Genomic DNA, 17643 nt, shown 5'->3' on the forward strand with positions numbered 1-17643 from the left:
TCACTTTGAAGGCAGTGAGTGTAGTGGTTAGAGTAGGGGTGGGCAAACTTTTTGGCCCGAGGGCCAGATCTCAGAATAGAAATTGTATGGCAGGCCATAAATTCTCACAAAATTGGGGTTGGGTGTGGGAGGGGGTGAGGGCTCCAGCTGGGGGTGCAGACTCTGGGGTGGGGCTGGGGATGAGAAGTTTGGGGTGCATGAGGGTGCTCTGGGCTGGGATCAAGGGGTTTGGAGGGTGAGAGGGGGATCAGGGTTGGGGCATGGGGTTGGGGCATGGGGAGAGGCTCAGGGGTGCAGGGTCCCAGTGGTGCTTACCTCAAGCGGCTCCTGGCAGTTGTGGCATGTCCCTTCTCTGGCTCCTATGCAGAGGTGCAGCCAGGCAACTCTGCACACTGCCCCATCTGCAGGTACCGCCCCTGCAGCTCCCATTGGAGCACCGGAGGGGGCCATTGGAGCATGTAGAAGCCAGAGCGGAGCCATGCCACAGCTTCCAGGAGCCATGTGGTGCACTTCCCAGCGGGAGCTCGCAGGCCAGCTTAAAACTGCCCGTGGGCCAGATCTGGCCTGCGGGTCGTAGTTTGCCCACCCCTGGGTTAGAGCATGAAATGGGACTCAGGCTTCCTCCTGGGTTCTAGCCAGGGCTTTGCCACTAAATCAATATGTGCACATCACAGGTCAGTTGCTTTATGACTCTTTTTCCTCATCTGTTAAAAAGGAGCAATAAAAACTGCCAGACTCAAAGGAATATTTACATCTTGACTATACTAGCTTGACTGGCCTGGAGTAAGTAGGGAGGAAACTAGACTGTAGTTCTGAAATGGGTGTAATATACCCTTTTTTGTTGTTGTTGTTGTTTTTTTTAAAGGTGCTCAGATACTGTGGTGCTGAGCACAATATAACTCTATAGATGGTGATAGTTTTTTCCCAAATATATTAAAATCGTACATTTACATTATGCTTCTCTCTTCCTGAAAGATCTCAGAGTGCTTCACAAACAAACACTCTAGACAGGAATCTCTTAACTCTGCACTCATCTGTTAAAAAATTCCACCTCTGGGGTGGAAAATGATGTCTGTGTAACAGCACACAGCAACATTACAGAACTGCATAGGGCAGAAAAGTCCAGATTCTCATCCCAGCCGCACCAGTGTAACTCCATTGCTTTCAGAGCCATTGCTCTGGATTCATGCCAGCGTAACTGGGTCAGTATCTGACTGAAAATGAAGAAGAATGCGGTCTGCATTTGAAGTAGATGTACTGAGTACTATCCAGTCTGAAAATGTGTACTGCTTATTTGGCGCTCCATTCACTTCAGAGAGCTTTGGATTAAGCCCTTGGCTTTTAAGCATGGCTCATCATTCTATCCTGGTTCATTGTTAGAGCTGCTTGAATCTTTCAAAAGTGTTCGCAACTATTCGTTCAGGTTTTCAAACAGCACTTTGCTTCAACCCCTTATTAATGAATGTTCATGTGAACCCGTTCTTGTTCACACAAGTGTTTGGGGAATGGCTGTTCTTCATACCAGTCCTGGTACCTCCGTACACAGAGAAGAGTGCCCAGGATATAGTGGTTCTCAAAAAAACAAAACAACAAAACCACAACTCTTGATCAATCAGGGACCTGTAACAATATCATGTGACTGAGGTGACCAATCACATACCATGACAAACAAATGTCCAGTTGAACAGTTACTGACCATGGCACATAAAACACATTCACAGAAATCAGGATCTTCTCCCCAAGAGGAAAAGGGCTGGTTTATTCACAATGAATAATTCAGCCCGCTCCATTTATTAGTAGAGCATACACTAATCCCCCTCCAGCTATCTCCTCTCAGTGACATCCACGTCAGTAATTTATTTATAAGCAGTTTATTGTGTAGAAAACGTATGGAGTCAGTTAGCAATGGAATGAAAGTTGGGTTTTTGTCACTTTAAGAAGAGAGCTCAATAAAAAATTAAAACCTGATCTGTTGCCTCCTGGGGAAAGTTCTTGCTTTGGGATGTATTTCTGGAGAACAAAGCCCCGAGGTTAATTAACATCTGTGCTCCCCAATCAAATGCTGAAACAGGAAAGTTGGTTGTACTCAATCAAGAGTCTTAAATTCGCCACTGGAATTTCAATGCAGGGAGGCAGGTGACTTCACTTGTGTAACAAGTAACTAAGACAAGGGCCTCAGGACTTTGAGCAACATAGAAGACAACATTCATAATTAAGCAACCATCTCTGGTAAATTCCAGATGTTCCTCCTGGCAAGAACATTTCTACTCTGAATTCATTTCCTGGCAGCACTGGGAGAAAGCACCTATCCTTTAACTGATCTTGCTGTTGATTTTTTTTCTGTCTGGCCAAGCTATTTTTAACACTTGCCCTGAAATCAATAGGGACCTTTCATGAAGGACATTGACTGAAGGCTTTTCCTGTCATTTCACACAAGCTCTCTGCCTAGTCTACAAGTAACTGCATAACTCTTGATTCTCCATCCTTAACATAACCAACAAGGATACCCACCCATGTTCTTAACACCTTCCCTGCTGCTGCTGATTAGGCAAAATCACACAGTCATGCCTCTTCAACTTTCCATTTCTTTCATTAGAACATACACTAAAGACGCACTCTTAAAAGTCCACTCATTGGTTAATGCTCTGTCTGTAACCATGGCAGCTACATTTCTCTCTATCTCCTTCCAGAGGCCTAAGATGGCATGTGATTTTGTCTATCTGTAATTAAGTCATAACACTGTTTTGCTGTGGCAGCGGGGCCTTCTCTAACCATGCCTATGCCAACAGGCTGACCAGTCCTCCTTCCTCCCGGCACTATGTAAGGGAGGCTATTGCGCCACACTCTGTTGGTGCTACTCTGTCTGAATGTCCTCCAGGAGCACTATCCTCTTCTGAGACATTGAAAGAGAGCTGCCCAAATTTACCCCTAACGCACGGACACAGACATGTTTGGGAGCATGGTGTGGACTCACATACATGGGTGACACGCAGCTGTATTGTGAACAAACCCACAGCATGGACACAACCATGTTCATTGCAAATGGAACAGATAAGGGAGTCTCAACCTGGTTACCAAAATACCATGGTATGTACAGTGTGTATGGGCCATTAATGGCTGTGTCAGGTAATCCAGGTCTGATTCCTGATTCTGGTCCATTTTTCCCTGAGCAACCATGACTTGGTTTGTCCAAATACCAGGAAAAGAACCACAGTGGCAATTTTGAAAGAAATGGCCTTTGAGATGCACCAATAGTTGCCACATGAAGAATGGAGATATTTTCAGGGTGGGGTTGATTTATCTGAGCTGATAGCTTCAGATCTTTTCTGGGGAGAGTTATGTGTATTAAGAGCTTAGCTCCTCAGAGCTAAGATCAAGTGTTGTATCTCCTAATGCTGGTCAGAACCCGGAATTTCCATTCCCTGGAAAATTACAGTTTGAATTTCTTTTCATGCTGAATCAGAGAAAAACTTGACATTTCAAAACTTCCTGTGAAATGAAAATTCCCAAAAATTTCAATTTGAGACAATCAAAACATTTTGTTTCCATAATGTTGATTAGTTTGGTTTCAATGTCATCATTTCATTTAGACTTTACGTTATTTAGTATTTTATATTAATGTCAAAATGAAATTAATCAAAATGAGTCAAATCAAAACATTTTTTGTCTTATGGAAATGAAATGCGAAAGTTGAAATGATTCTTTTCAACTTTTTTCCTGTAGGAAGTGTTGTCTAAATCTCTTTTCCCACAAAACATTTTGATTTCAACAAAACTTCATTTTTTGACAAACTGTTCCATTTAATATTTTTGGACCAGCTCTAATATATCTCCATTAAAGTGTATTGTTTACTATTGCGTGGTTTATCAGCCATAATGTATAAGTTTATAACTATTAATTGAAGAATGCCATGGCTACGGGTGATCACTGGCAGGCCTGGCTTGGGGTCCCATTGTTGTGGCAGTGTGCAGGATGTTCAGGATTGCATATGCATGGAGAGTGAATTCCCCTGAGTGTAATAATAATAAAAAAGACAGCTCCCTTCCTGAAAGGAATGAATGGAAGCAGAGAAACATCTTTGGCAGAATCCTCTTCTTGCCCCACTTAGCACGCGTGAGAGTTCAGTAACTGGACAGAGCCATAGAGATCTGAAATGGAATTTGCATCCTGTCAAAGCTGTGTCCATTCCACCTGCTGAAGGATGCATTAATCAGACTCTAGAATGCCTTCTGTGTGAACCTACAAGGATCTGGCATTTAATCATCAAAGACACAAATTACACATAAACAGCAGTGGCTTGGTGACACAGCCAGTTTGAGAGCCAGCAAGGCACCAGTGCTGGCCACATCAAAGAATCTCTCTACCTCCCTTTATCTGCCACTCTTAACTCTCCCCTGTGTGCACACCTTCCCTGCATCTCCCAGCCATCGTTAATTGCTTTTTCCCCCCTCCTCATTTGTACCCATTTGGATTAGTCCTCACAGGAGAGATTTATTGCATTTGCTAGTTCCAGACCTGGCGATGGCAGCAGGGGCTGTGCAAACTTCCCTTGCACTTTCTGCCAAAGCACCTCAGTTCTGATATGCAGCAGGCCCAGCTATTTGGACCACCCCGCAGACAATGAAACCCGTGTTCGGTCTGCAGAACATCCTGCGACTACCTCACAGCAGCTCTGCCAATGCTCTCACACCACCCCTGTACAACCCTTTGCAATCTCTGCACAAGTGTCATCCAGATCCCAACCGGGCCTGACCAAAGCAATCTGAACCCAACTCTGTAGATAGAATATCAGGGCTGGAAAGGACCTCAGGAGATCACCTAGTCCAACCCCCTGCTCAAAGCAGGACCAATCCCCAGACAGATTTTTACCCCAGATCCCTAAATGGCCCCCTCAAGGATTGAACTCACAACCCTGGGTTTAGCAGGCCAAAGCTCAAACATTGCACTATAGATGGTCGGCCACTCTACCTTCTAGATAAATATTGTCTATACTCTCCCTTGCCTGGCACCATGCTGGGTGCGGAAGCTACAGAGTGAAACGAACTGCTGGTGCATTTAATATGTACTGAGGATGTGTGCCATGGGGCGTGCAGACATTTCGTAGTTGGTTGGGTCCTGTGTCCTCAATACAGACTACCTGAAGGAAAATGAATTTGTACAGGAGATTTCTGCTGGCAGATGCCCCATTGGTGCTGCAGTGTGGGCAGAGAGATGGCACCGATGGAAGGCTGGCATGTTCAACATGCACCACAACGTGTCCAGCCTGGGTTTTGTTCACGACTCTGGAGATTGCTGGCATCAAGGCAGCAGGTGGCTTCTCTCAAGTAAGCATTGCTCCTACGTGCCACAGAAATGCTATGTGATAAGAAAGGCTTTGCTTAGTAAGTAGGAGGCTTTGCAGTGAGTGAATGTCTCCTTGATTGTTCTTTGACCTATGTCAAGGCCAATTCCCCACTCTGGCACTTCGAGTGCAGAAGGTGGGGGCCCACAAGGATTCTTAAAAATTAATACCGGCCACTCCAGGCTTGTATAAAACTCCCAAGGTCACAGCTTCTCTCTGACCTTGGATGGGTGGATGCTGCCACCACCCAAATGCAAACCCCTTGGAACCCAGGAAGACGCACTTGGGAATTCCTTCCTGTGGGGTACCCTCAAGCCCTTTCACCCTCCCTTCCCCCTCTGGGGAATTGCTGAGAAAGAAAACAAAGGAAATTAGTTGTTGCCCCCAGCTAATTAAACAGCATATGCACAAACTTCTTAAGGACACAAAAATCCAGTCCTGTTCTTAAAAATGGTAAATTGTATTAAACCCAAAAAGAAAGGGAATATATTTGGAGCTTAGGCTTTTTGCTAGATCTTAAAAGAAACAATTACAAAAATTAAACATCAAGATAACCTTTAAGCTGAACCTCAAGAGAATTACAAGAAAAAAAAAGCATCTGGGGTTAGCACAGAGGAGTCCACAAGCCTTACAAAATAAAAGAAATACACTTGCCCACATCTTTCTAGACATTCCTGATCTACTTGCATATCTGGGTTTCAGATCAGTAGGTTTGAGGTATGAATTGACACTTTTTCATACCTGGTTTAAAGCTGCTTACAGCATTGCTGCTCTGTGTCTCCGCTCTCTGGAGAACAACAACAGACAAAGGGAAAGTTCTTTTTTTTTTTTTTCTTTTCCCATTTTAAAAAGTTCTAGCCCTCCCATTGGCTCTTTTGGTCAGGTGCCCACTCCCTTCCTTTTACCTAGGGGCTTGTTAACCCTTTACAGGTAAAGCAAGTGGAGAACAGCACCAAGGGGGATTTTGTAGCTGACTGGCTGTCCACAAAAGGGAGCTATCATCCCCTCTCATTTATCACAATCTGCAATTGGCTGGATGTGCTTTAATTGTTTGCCTGACCAGTTCCACCGAATAAGGGAATTGCTGCCAGAGCAAGGATGAAGATTTACATGCAAAGACGCCTGCTAGATTTGTGAATGAATTTGATGCTTGTGAATGTGTGGCTGTGATCATGCTGCTTGTTAACAGCAGAGAATGGGCCGGGGCTGTGCGCTTCAGTCCAACACTCCCATGCTCTTGCACTGCTACCCTCCGCCAGCTCTGGCAATACATCTCTGCTCCCCCTGGTATTCCAGACATGGGGCCCCCCTCAGATCTCCCAGTGCTCCTTCATCCTTACCTGAAACAACCTCAGCTATTTCACAGTCCAGTCCTGCAAGGTGCGTGCCTACCTGTCACTGCAGCCTGAATTCAGCCCCTCCCTTCCGCCTGCTTTCAAGGTGATATAGAGACAAAAATGTGTGTGCTGAAGAAGGGAACACGAACTAGGAGCCTAAACCTGAGGGATTTAACTGTAGAGATGCATTAAGTGGCCCAGGTAGCACCAAATACCAATATGAAATCAGAAAATCCAGAAACCTGATCCACTAGGTACATGGGGAAACTAGCAGGTCAAGTATTACACACCCAAAGTAATTCCCTGGCGGTGATTGTCTGGGCTTGCACCTATTGTTGTGGCCTCAGTAGCCATCCCAACTGCCAAACCCGGGGGAGGACCTGCAAGGACAGTCAGGAATAGACAGGCTTCTCTGTTCTTCTCTGCTAGAGAGAGCCATGACTGGAATGAGATTCACACGGCACCACCTCTGTGCTGAAAGTGCTTCACCTTGTCCTCTGCCTAGAGGTTCCTGGGCTTATCACCATTGGCTCCCTGGAGAGAGGAGAGGATTTGGAGGAATGTTATCACTGGTTTCCTTGGACTGGCAGCCAGGAGTGGATTGGTGAGCCTGCCAAGAGCCTCCAGCCCTGCACCGTGTGGTGGATCTGTGGTTTTGCACTCAGTGCACCTTGTGCAAAGCTGCAGATCCTTCACACAAAGTAGAGACTCAAACTGTTGGCAGGGCTGCAAGCAGCCTATGCCTATTAATGCACCACCGGCAGCCAATCTGAGCAGCGCCATGATAACACAGGAACTTTATTGGCAGTAATCAGCTGACAGCCCTGCGGCTGCTACTGGGGCTTATTTCTCACAGTCCAGAGTTCTAGCACCATTGCTCTGTGTGATGGGGACATGTAGAGACCCTGCCCAGGGATTGTCCAGGGAAAGAGCTAGAGGTAGGACAACATAGTTAACTGACCTGAGTGCACTGATTTACAGCACGGCAGCGCTTGACCCACTGTGGTGTAGTCTCAGCTCCGGACTGCCATGGAGATGGTCTGTGGGGAGCAGGGGGGCTGAGTCTGGCAGGGACAGTCTTGGAAAGGAAGGAGCTCGATGTAGAGGCCTGGAGCCAAGAGGAGAACTGGGGAAGCCTCCTCTTCCTCTTTGGAACTGGTTCAGTTTGGATTCTGGCTATGGGCTCAGGCTCATTTCTTACGGCGTGGACAAACCAGGGAATTTAAAATACTATAAAATGGCTGGCTTCACAAAAGGCACACATTAATGCTGGGGCTTTCCCAGGGGCCTAAGGGAGTGGGTACCTGACTACCACTGAATTTCAGTGCAATTTGGGCCCCTAAATCAATGAGGCTCCTTTGAAACTCGCAGCCTCCACTCTTGGCGCGACTCCACGTATGCTATGCAGCCCTTACAACAAAGCAGTTAGGAAAGGAAGACTTGGGCAAACAGCTGAGATTCTGAGGACTAAATGGTCCAGAGAGATAGGGATGTCACTTCCTAGGTAGATCTGTTCCATTGCTTTTGTCTACGAAAGAAGCATAAACGTGACTTGTGCTTACATTTTGTCACCACATGACAGGTTGCTTTGATCTCAGCAAAGAAACTGGCTGGTCAGGGCTAAGCCTGAGCCTGTCCCTGGAGGGAGGCTGCGGTGAAAGGGTAGGGATCCCCACAGTTCCTTTTCTGTAGTCTGGTCTCTTTCTCCCAGTTGCCTGTTCTGGGTTTATCCTGCTCCCTGAAGGCCCTTTAAGAGGACAGATCTGAATTAACAGAGGCAGGAAAAGAGGGGAAGTGAGGGATTGGGAATGAGAAGAGAGAGGAAAGGACAAACAGGGAGAAAAGAGGAGATGAGCGAGAGGAGCTGGTGGGGAAGGAAGTGAGAGAATGAAACCGCTTTCATGTGGAGAGTCACTGGAGTGGATTGCTCCCCACTCCTCTCTGGGCCAGGAGATAGCTGTGTCAGGAGTGTTTTTCTGCAGCATGCTCCCTTTTGTGAGGTGAACTTTCTCTGCATTGATTTTTCCCAGAGAGCTGGAAAGGGGTGGGATAAACCACAGACACTGAAGTTCCTCTGGGCCTGGGAATCTTAGCACTTTGGACAGTGGCTTGTAAACATGATTATTAGCAGAGTGGCTCCGAAGCTCAGTGGGCCTGAATCTTGTTGGCGAGGGAGTGGGGAGGGAATGTTCATATGGGCATGGGTCCCAGTGCTGTCTGCATTGCTCCTTCCGGTCTCTAGTGTGGCTTTTTAGACCTGGATTGACCCAAAACTCAAGGGCCTGGTTTCCTGCCAATCTTTGCTTTTGCGTGCCCCTCCCCACCTGTGGGGTCCTCCCCACTCCAGATGGGATGCCAAGCATCCCTGTCCCTCTGTGCTTGGCTTGAGTCTCATGCCTCCAGTCTTCCCCCTGCTGTGAGAACATCATATTTCAATAGCCCCCCTTTGTGGCCAATCAGTGCCACTCTTTGCTTGACTGCTGTTCCTGTTGAATTGTTACTGTCCTCCCTTCTCTTCCCTGAGGGCTCAGCGTGCCACCTCCCCAGCCTGGGAACATGCTGCTGGATATACCTTGGGTCCCTCTGTTTCCATTCACTCTTTTACGGCGGCTACCACCATGGAGGAGTCACTCTATCCCCCTCCCCATCTCCTCAGAACAAGGGGCCTGCTATAGCAGCAGTCACATCTAAATGCCACCTTGAGGCGAGAGCTGGCAATGCTGCTGCCAAGCAGGACTGGGAGTGTAATGTTGTGACCCAGTGACTCCAGCATCTGATTAGAATCTCTGTGAGCCAGGCTGGAGTTTTCAGGAGGGCTCAGCGCCCGTAGCTTGGGTCTGTTTCCTCTTTGTACAATGGCTCAAACCAGAACCTCCCCTCCCAACACCCCCAAAACTCTGGTGATGTTCAGCTCCAGATCTGGACTTTGCATCACTGGCCCATCACTCCTGGTTATTATTTATTGATCAAAGGGAAGGGAAGCACTAAAGCTGAGTTGTTTGTCGGGGGAGGAAAGGTACCCGGAGGGTTCGTACTGCAGCTATCATCTCTGCAATTGGCTCCTCAGCACAGCACAGAGATGCTCCCCACAGACTCATACTCCAGAATTTTTAAAAGGACAAGTTGTAGTGCAAAACCTGATGAGTAAACATGGGCAAATTGCCCTCAAAGTCACAACACGGGATTTTTTTTCATCATTTGAATAGTGAGGGCCTTTGATTTCAGTGTCATTTTAAGCTGCGTTCCTTTCTCAACAGTCTTATTCCTCCACCTGAGGGGTTGGACATAGGGCCCTTCCCCTGTGAATTCAGTGTAATCGTGATAGGGAACGCCTAACCTTCCTGCCCCTGCACCGGAGAGGGAACGAGCAGTAGGAGCTGGAGTGTTCAGATGTACTACTTTTAATAATAGGACCAAGAACACTGATGCTCGGAGAGGTTTTCAGACCAGAACAAGAAGCCAGGTGGATGCTCAGAAATAGGATGGACAAAGGGAAATGAAGGACATGGAGAAACTGAGGTGGAGGCATTATAGGTTCAGAGAAGCAGGGCAATAAACGGGCCAGGTGCATGGAAACCAAGGGGCCCTTATGTCTGCTGTAGCGGACACGAAGTCTAACCCAGTCTCCTGTTTCCAACAGTGCCTAGGGCTGGATGCTTCTGAAATAGTCCTAAAACCTCCAGTGTTATAGTAAGTGACCTCACCTGCTGAGCAGCATATACCCTGAAACTTGCTAATTGGTAGCCCTTGAATTTTTTTTACCCTGGTGAGTGTCACCGCAGATGCTAGTCTTATTTATAGAAATTACAGCTCCTTGCTTGAGTCTCCTCGGGCTGTCCTGTAGCAGCAGTCCTGACAGGTTAATTGCACACTGTGCTAAAAGGTATTTCCTTCCTTCCCTTCTGATTTCATTGAGTGCCCCCTTTTTGTATTAAAAGACAAATAAACAAAAGCACCTTCCTGGCCTGCTCTATGCCACTCGTGATTCTCTCCTCATTATTGTCCATGTCTCTTTAGTATTCCCCTCTCACCACTCCCCTTCCCCCAGATCATGTGAGGTGTCACTCTAACCCCAGCATCCAAAGCAGCATTTAAAAAGTAGCCCACCCAGGATCTCACATGATGCAACATTTCTGGTATCTCTGGCGTGGCTTTGCTAACAGTTTGAGTGCTTTCTGGAGGTCACCCTCGTTGGAGGGCATCCTTGTTTGCTTGCACATGGCTTTATACCCTGAACTGGGGGAAGAAAACAGCTAACAAGACTGAAAGGAGGCTGTTTCTCTCCTGCAGTGCCTTGCATAAGATTTCACTGAGATGGTCTGACTCCACCATGTTAATCATGCCATCTCATCTGCTTTTAACATTCCGTGTCCACGCCTGTGCCTTTTTAATAATCACCTCATCAGCGAGCATGCGGACAGACTGTGCTTTTACTAGCCAGAGTCTGACTGTTGTCATGTCTCAACACAAGAATTTTCCTGATTCCCCTTGGGAGATGGCTGCTAATCAGAAGCTAAAATATGCACTTCTGGGTCACGTGCTCTGGAGTCAAGGATGAATGAATTGGCATACCAGGCTTCACTGCCAGGCAGAGACAGCAACCCACCAAGGTAACAACATCCCGCCTTAGGGGTCCAAGAGGAAATGACGTCACTAGAGGGCAGGAAATTGCATCGTGAGGGAATGGTTCCGTGTTAAAGATGTATGGGGAAGCCTCAGAGCAGTGGAAATGTCTCTTTACTCTGACTGGACAGTGACTGCAATGAGCAGATGTTGGAGTTTGCCAAAAGGGAAACATCACAAAGCCAAGGGGAGAAGGTGAGAAGGCAGCAGGAGATCAAAGCACCATAGTCATTAGCCAGTTAAGCCCCCCCAAACATCCATGTGAGACTACATCTCTGATCGGGGAAATGGGAGGTTAAATTTGTTCTAGGTCAGTGGTTCTCAAACTTATTTCATCATGCCCCCCACACACACTTCTTTGTGTTGGGAGTCCAGCCCAAACGCCTTCCTGCCAGGCAGTAACCGCAGACTACTGAACTCCATAGCCCCTAACACCGCTCCCTTCTCCCAGGGAGTGACTGGAAACTACTTCCCCTGCAGCCCCTTTCTGCTGCCAGTTTCCTGGCTTTATACCAGCTCCACCTGTTCCTTCATAGCTGGGCTCTAATGTCAATCAGCCTTTCAGTCCCAGGCTCTCCCTCAGGGGCAGACTATCAGGTTAATGGACCTCATTTCACCTGGTCTCCCTTGAGTGGGGGTGGACACCTCATCATAGGGCCCCCTTGAGCCAGGTGCTAATAAACATAGGGTTAGATCATCCCTGCCCCAAAGAGCTTTTAGTCTAAATACACACAACGGACGAAGAAAGGGAAGGGAAACAGTGGCAGAGAGCAGTAAAGTGGCTGGCCTAAGGTCACAGAGTAGGTCAGTGGCTGAGCTAGGACTAGAATCCAGCTCACCTCGCTCCCAGTCCACTGCCACAGTATATGGGAAATGCGTGATGTCTGGACTTCACAGCCTTTCCATTCAACTTGGTCTGATTATCTGTAGCAGCATTAACATTTTCAGTATGTTTCATTTGCAGAAAATACTGCCATTCTCCAATGGCCGCAATAATAATTCCAAATCTCCAAGGACGTTAACCAAAGACTATTCAATAAAGTAGATCAAGGGTCTGCTGTATATTGACTCTGAGCTCAAGTCCCATTAAGGGTGTACTTTTATTAAAACTATTTACTTTTCCCCAACAATACAATGTATAGATTGAATTAATTCTTACCACCTTTCTAGAGCAAGCGAGAGGACAAGAAAAAGAAAGAGCCGATCCTAAGTATTTAACTGGTAAAGAAGAAATTAGAAAAAGAATAGTCCAGTCATGCAGGACCTGCTCCAAAGCCCCCTGAGGTCAGTGGAAAGATTCCCTTTGATGTCCATGGATTTTGGCTGAGGCCCATGAAGACGTAGGAACACATCCTCAGCCGCTGTAAATTGTCATAGCCCCACTGAAGTCAACAGAGCTATGGCAGTTGACACCAGTAGAGGATGTGCCCCACAGAGTGGGATTTTTCCACAACTCCCAGCGTTGATCTCAATGAGATCAACACAGGGATAAAACATCTGTGGCATGGACGCAGCTGGCACAGGTTCCTAGGGCTCAAGCTACTGACCCAGGCTAGCAGTGGGCATTTTTACTCCCTGTGTAGACATACCCAATTTTTCTTCAAAGGGATCAGATGCATCGTGCTTTGGAGAAAAAAAACCCATAAGAGGGTCAGATGCACAGCTGTTGTAAATCAGCATAGCTCCACTGAATTCAAAGCTAGCCGCAGCAGAAAAGGGATGATCACTGAAGAGTCATCACAATAGGAGAACAAGAGTTAGATTGGTTCCCTGACCCAATGCCAGTTCAGAGGCCCATGTGCAAGAAGGGCAATGCTAGCCCTTGTTTAACTAGACTGTGTGCACAGCTAGCTATCCCTTTTCTAAAGGTTGTTTGAGATGCTCCCTAAGGATATGTGCTGTTTTTTTAATGGGTGAGTGAATTTATGGGCTGCTGAAAGTCAGAGATGAATCGCACTGACTTGACCCAGACATAGTGCAGACTGAAGCTGCATAAACTTCCCCCATAGACAGCTGTGCCAGTGTAGCTCTGAATTGACCGGCAGCACATCTGGCTATTCCAGTCCTGGGATTTTGTTTGCAGCTCTGCCAGTTCACCTCCATCTTGGCCTGCTACTTCCCCATTTTATTCCAGCTCTGCACAGGAAAACCCTAGTATGGCTAATGTGGTTGTGAAGAAGAAACAAGTGGAGCAACAGCTTATGCATTTAATAGGCCTCAAGTGTGCTGCTGATTTTAAAGTGTTTGCTGAAGTGTCATGCCAGCGCCCCATGGTTGGAGGGGGGTGAGGATGGCATGCATCAGGTCTGAAGATTTCAAACAAGGTCATACATTTTGAGTCCAAAAAGCATCGTTAGTGCTTATTGCTGCTTAATAAGTAGGTTATGATTGTCTTGTGCGCCCCTATCAGGATCAGGGCCCCCTCATGCTGGGTCTAGACAGCGTCCTTCCCAGGAAAACTTACAGTCTAGAGAATTGTACAATGCAACTTTGTTATAATAAAAGTACTTAACAACATAGTGCTTTAAAGCACTCTTGGAAGATTAACTAACTAATCCTCAACACAGCCCTGGGAAGTGGGGAAGCACTTCTGCTGAAAGAACTTGACACAAACGGAGGACTCCTGACTTTCCTAGGGCTACACAGCAAGGCAGGACTGAATTCAGAGAGGCATTCAAGGCCCCGTCTACATGGGAAAGTTGCAGCAGTTTAACTTAAATTGGTTTTAAACCCATTTAGTTAAACCAGTGTAAATCCCTGTGTGGATGCTCTTATTCCAGTTTATTTTGACTTGGCTTAAATATGTTCCCAATCAATTTAAAATAATCTGAAATAACCCATTTTAAATCAAATTAAGAAGGTCTACACAAGTTTGCACTGGTTTAACTAAATGGGTTTAAAACCAAATTAAGCTATATCAAATTAAGGTCACTTTAATTCTGAAGGAGAGTGTCTATGCAATGGTTTAATATAGTTTAACTCATCCACTTTCAATTTCAATAGTTAATTTGGATGAATTTTCTTGAGTGTCCCCGTGTAGACAAACCCGAAATTAAGATGGTGCAACTTTCCCATGTCAACAAGGCCTGCATGAGTTGAGGAGAGTCAAAGCTGCTGTAATCCATCCTTTCTTCTGGCCAGCTCATCACACCTACTCAGCTGCTCTTAGCCTGCTATAGGCTCATACCTGCTAACTGATATGTAATTTATGCCCCACCTATAAATCGCCCTGAATCCAGCCAACAGAGTCTAACGCAGTCTGAGCCTGTGTAATGTACACATCCAGGGCCAGCAGAGAGAGGTATAGCAACTAAGGGCAAGTCGACACTACAGTGCTACATCAGTACAGCTGCACTGATGCCACTGTGCCGCTGTAGCATGTCTGGTGAAGACACGCTATGCCGACAGGAGAGCAGTCTCCGGTCAGCATAATTACTCCACCTCTGTGGGAGGCAGAAGCTATGTTGGCAGGAGAGCATCTCCCGGCAACATAGCGCTGGTGTGGATGGCGTTTAGGTCGCTATAACTTGCATCACTCATGGGGGTGTCTTTTTCACACCCCTGAGGGATGTAAGTTACATCGACTTAAGCACTAGTGTAGACCTACCCTAAGAGAAGGTGTCAGTAGATTACATTACAGTAAAATAACTTCCACCCTACTGTAACTTACAGCTTCTTCTAGTTCCTTAACAGAGTCCCTCATACACCTGGGCAGTGGGTATAAGTAGGTCTAAGATAAGGGCACTTAACAGTGTGAGTTAAGCTAGTAGAAGGAGGGTGGGGGTGGTCTAAACTTGGCCTTCTGTCTGTAAATTACAACATTTTAGACTCCTCTGCATTCACGGGGTCAGATTCCGAAGTGATCTGCAAGAAAAGATATAAGGTAGAGACTGTAGGGTGTGAGTCTTAGCAGAAGTAATTTACAAAAGAACCAGAAGGTGTGAATTACACCAGTTTAGAATCCATTAGACTCTCCTCTGAATTTGTCCCCCATTGTCACTGCTGGGATTAGAATTCCTGGCTCAACCCCCTGCTGCCTGCCTTGCATATAGTACCCTTCAGAAGTGCATTCCCTAATGCTCTGCAGAAATTAGCAGCGGGAAAGATGAGGGTGACGGCGGATGAGAGGATGGCAGTCAATGAGGAGCAGAGATGGAGGAAGGTTTCCGCAGAGGAGAAGGCTCTCTCGCCTACAGCAGGGGTGGGGAGTTGTGAATGGCAAATGAAATGTAATGTGGATAAATGTAAAGTAATGCACATTGGAAAAAATAACCCCAACTATACATACAATATGATGGGGGCTAATTTAGCTACAATGAGTCAGGAAAAAGATCTTGGAGTCATCGTGGATAGTTCTCTGAAGATGTCCACACAGTGTGCAGAGGCGATCAAAAAAGCAAACAGTATGTTAGGAATCATTAAAAAGGAGATAGAGAATAAGACTGAGAATATATTATTGCCCTTGTATAAATCGATGGTACACCCACATCTCGAATACTGCGTACAGATGTGGTCTCCTTATCTCAAAAAAGATATACTGGCACTAGAAAAGGTTCAGAAAAGGGCAACTAAAATGATTAGGGGTTTGGAGAGGGTCCCATATGAGGAAAGATTAAAGAGGCTAGGACTCTTCAGCTTGGAAAAGAGGAAACTAAGCGGGGATATGATTAGAGGTATATAAAATCATGAGTGATGTGGAGAAAGTGGATAAGGAAAAATTATTTACTCATTCCCATAATACAAGAACTAGGGGTCACCAAATGAAATGAATAGGCAGCAGGTTTAAAACAAATAAAAGGAAGTTTTTCTTCACACAGCGCACAGTCAACTTGTGGAACTCCTTACCTGAGGAGGTTGTGAAGGCTAGGACTGTAACAGCGTTTAAAAGGGAACTGGATAAATTCATGGTGGTTAAGTCCATAAATGGCTATTAGCCAGGATGGGTAAGGAATGGTGTCCCTAACCTCTGTTTGTCAGAGGATGGAGATGGATGGCAGGAGAGAGATCACTTGATCACTGTCTGTTAGGTTCACTCCCTCTGGGGCACCTGGCATTGGCCACTGTCGGTAGACAGATACTGGGCTAGATGGACCTTTGGTCTGAGCCGGTACGGCCATTCTTATGTTCTTATGTGAACAGGGACAGGAAATAGGCAAAGTAATGGAATATGTATTATTTTCGCCTTCAGATAACTAGCTGAATAAATTGCTTTTGGAATTAGGTATCTACATATACACATTTGCTTCTGGGCTAAGACTGTGCATATGAAATTTTGGCTGGCAGGGTAATTTGGGAGGAAAGAAGTCATTTTAGAAGGAAAATGCCACCTCCACTAGAACTACAACACTGCCAGCCTGAGTCTCTAATGTACGCCAAGGCTGCTTGAGGACAACCTTTTCTCTCCCCCTCTGTATTTCCTGCTTGTTATGTGTTTCAGAGAGACGCTCCGTAGTGTTGGGTAATGTGTATAGTTTTGCTTGAGCAGTGGATACAGACCACACCATATGGATCTCAGATAACACGATAATAATTCCGAATGCAGCTTAGCAGCCTGAAATAAAATTGGTCACTGAGCTCAATTACCATTTCATGCATATGCAACGAGGAGACATGTTCTGCATGGCACAAAGGAAACTGTAGATTGAATGCCGTCCACCCACATGTTAATTGCATCACTTAACACTGTGTAGGCAGCCCTGATTCCCCTCCCTTCTCGACTCCTCCTCTTCCCAAATACCCTGCCTCAGCTACACGAGTAAAGCAGGCCTGGGCAGCCTTCTGGGAGCCGGCCTCCGCTAGTATCGACAATGTCGACACAAGAAAAGAACAACGAATGGCAGATGAAATGGAGCAGAGTGGCATAAAAGCAGCTCCCAGTGATGGGACTGATTGAATGTAGATGGCAGGGTGATGGGGAAGTGCTGAATGGCCAAATCAGATCTGAGTCCACAGGACTCCCAAATAAAGAATGTCACATCGCCCCATCTGGGCTTTGGATAACTACGCGTTGTCACAGCTGGAGTTTTGGTGGCCTTCAGGCAGCCAGTCTTTGCAGTGGCTGGTGGTTCTCTTTAATAGTCTCTGGCTGTTTCTTTTGCACCTGGTGTCATATTGGAGCATGTGTATGTGTGGTACACCAAATATTGCCCAGATGGCTGGATTGATACTTAGCTCTTAGAAGATGTTCCACTTCTTTAGCACCTTTCACCAAGTGATCCAAAAACATATTTCACACATCAGTTAATCCTCACAATGGCCTCTGCAACAGTGTCATAGGAATGTTTTCAATAACCCTTTTCCAGGTGGGGCAACTGAGGTGCAGAGAAGTCTTGCTCAAAGTCA

At 46.3% G+C, this 17643-nt stretch overlaps 1 protein-coding gene across 6 annotated transcripts in view; it reads left to right on the forward strand.

Annotated features, from left to right (window-relative positions):
• The window catches only part of LOC120372636 (gamma-aminobutyric acid receptor subunit gamma-4), a 93331-nt gene that overhangs the window by 39343 nt on the left and 36345 nt on the right, over positions 1–17643 (forward strand). The window contains exons 1-2 of one of the 6 annotated variants that reach the window (XM_039489911.1): positions 11368–11496; positions 12472–12585. The exons of 3 other annotated variants lie outside the window; for them this stretch is intronic. Coding sequence is in view for 1 of the 3 variants with exons in the window: in XM_039489909.1 (XP_039345843.1) it covers positions 11449–11496 (48 nt within the window). In the remaining 2 variants the exon portion in view is untranslated. Of the gene's footprint in view, positions 1–8260; positions 8341–11364; positions 11497–12471; positions 12586–17643 lie in introns of those variants that run through there. 2 more of the 6 variants (XM_039489912.1, XM_039489909.1) reach the window with 2 other exon arrangements.

The sequence above is a fragment of the Mauremys reevesii genome, linkage group 9, assembly GCF_016161935.1.
Source record: "Mauremys reevesii isolate NIE-2019 linkage group 9, ASM1616193v1, whole genome shotgun sequence".
Taxonomy (NCBI): Eukaryota; Metazoa; Chordata; order Testudines; family Geoemydidae; genus Mauremys; species Mauremys reevesii.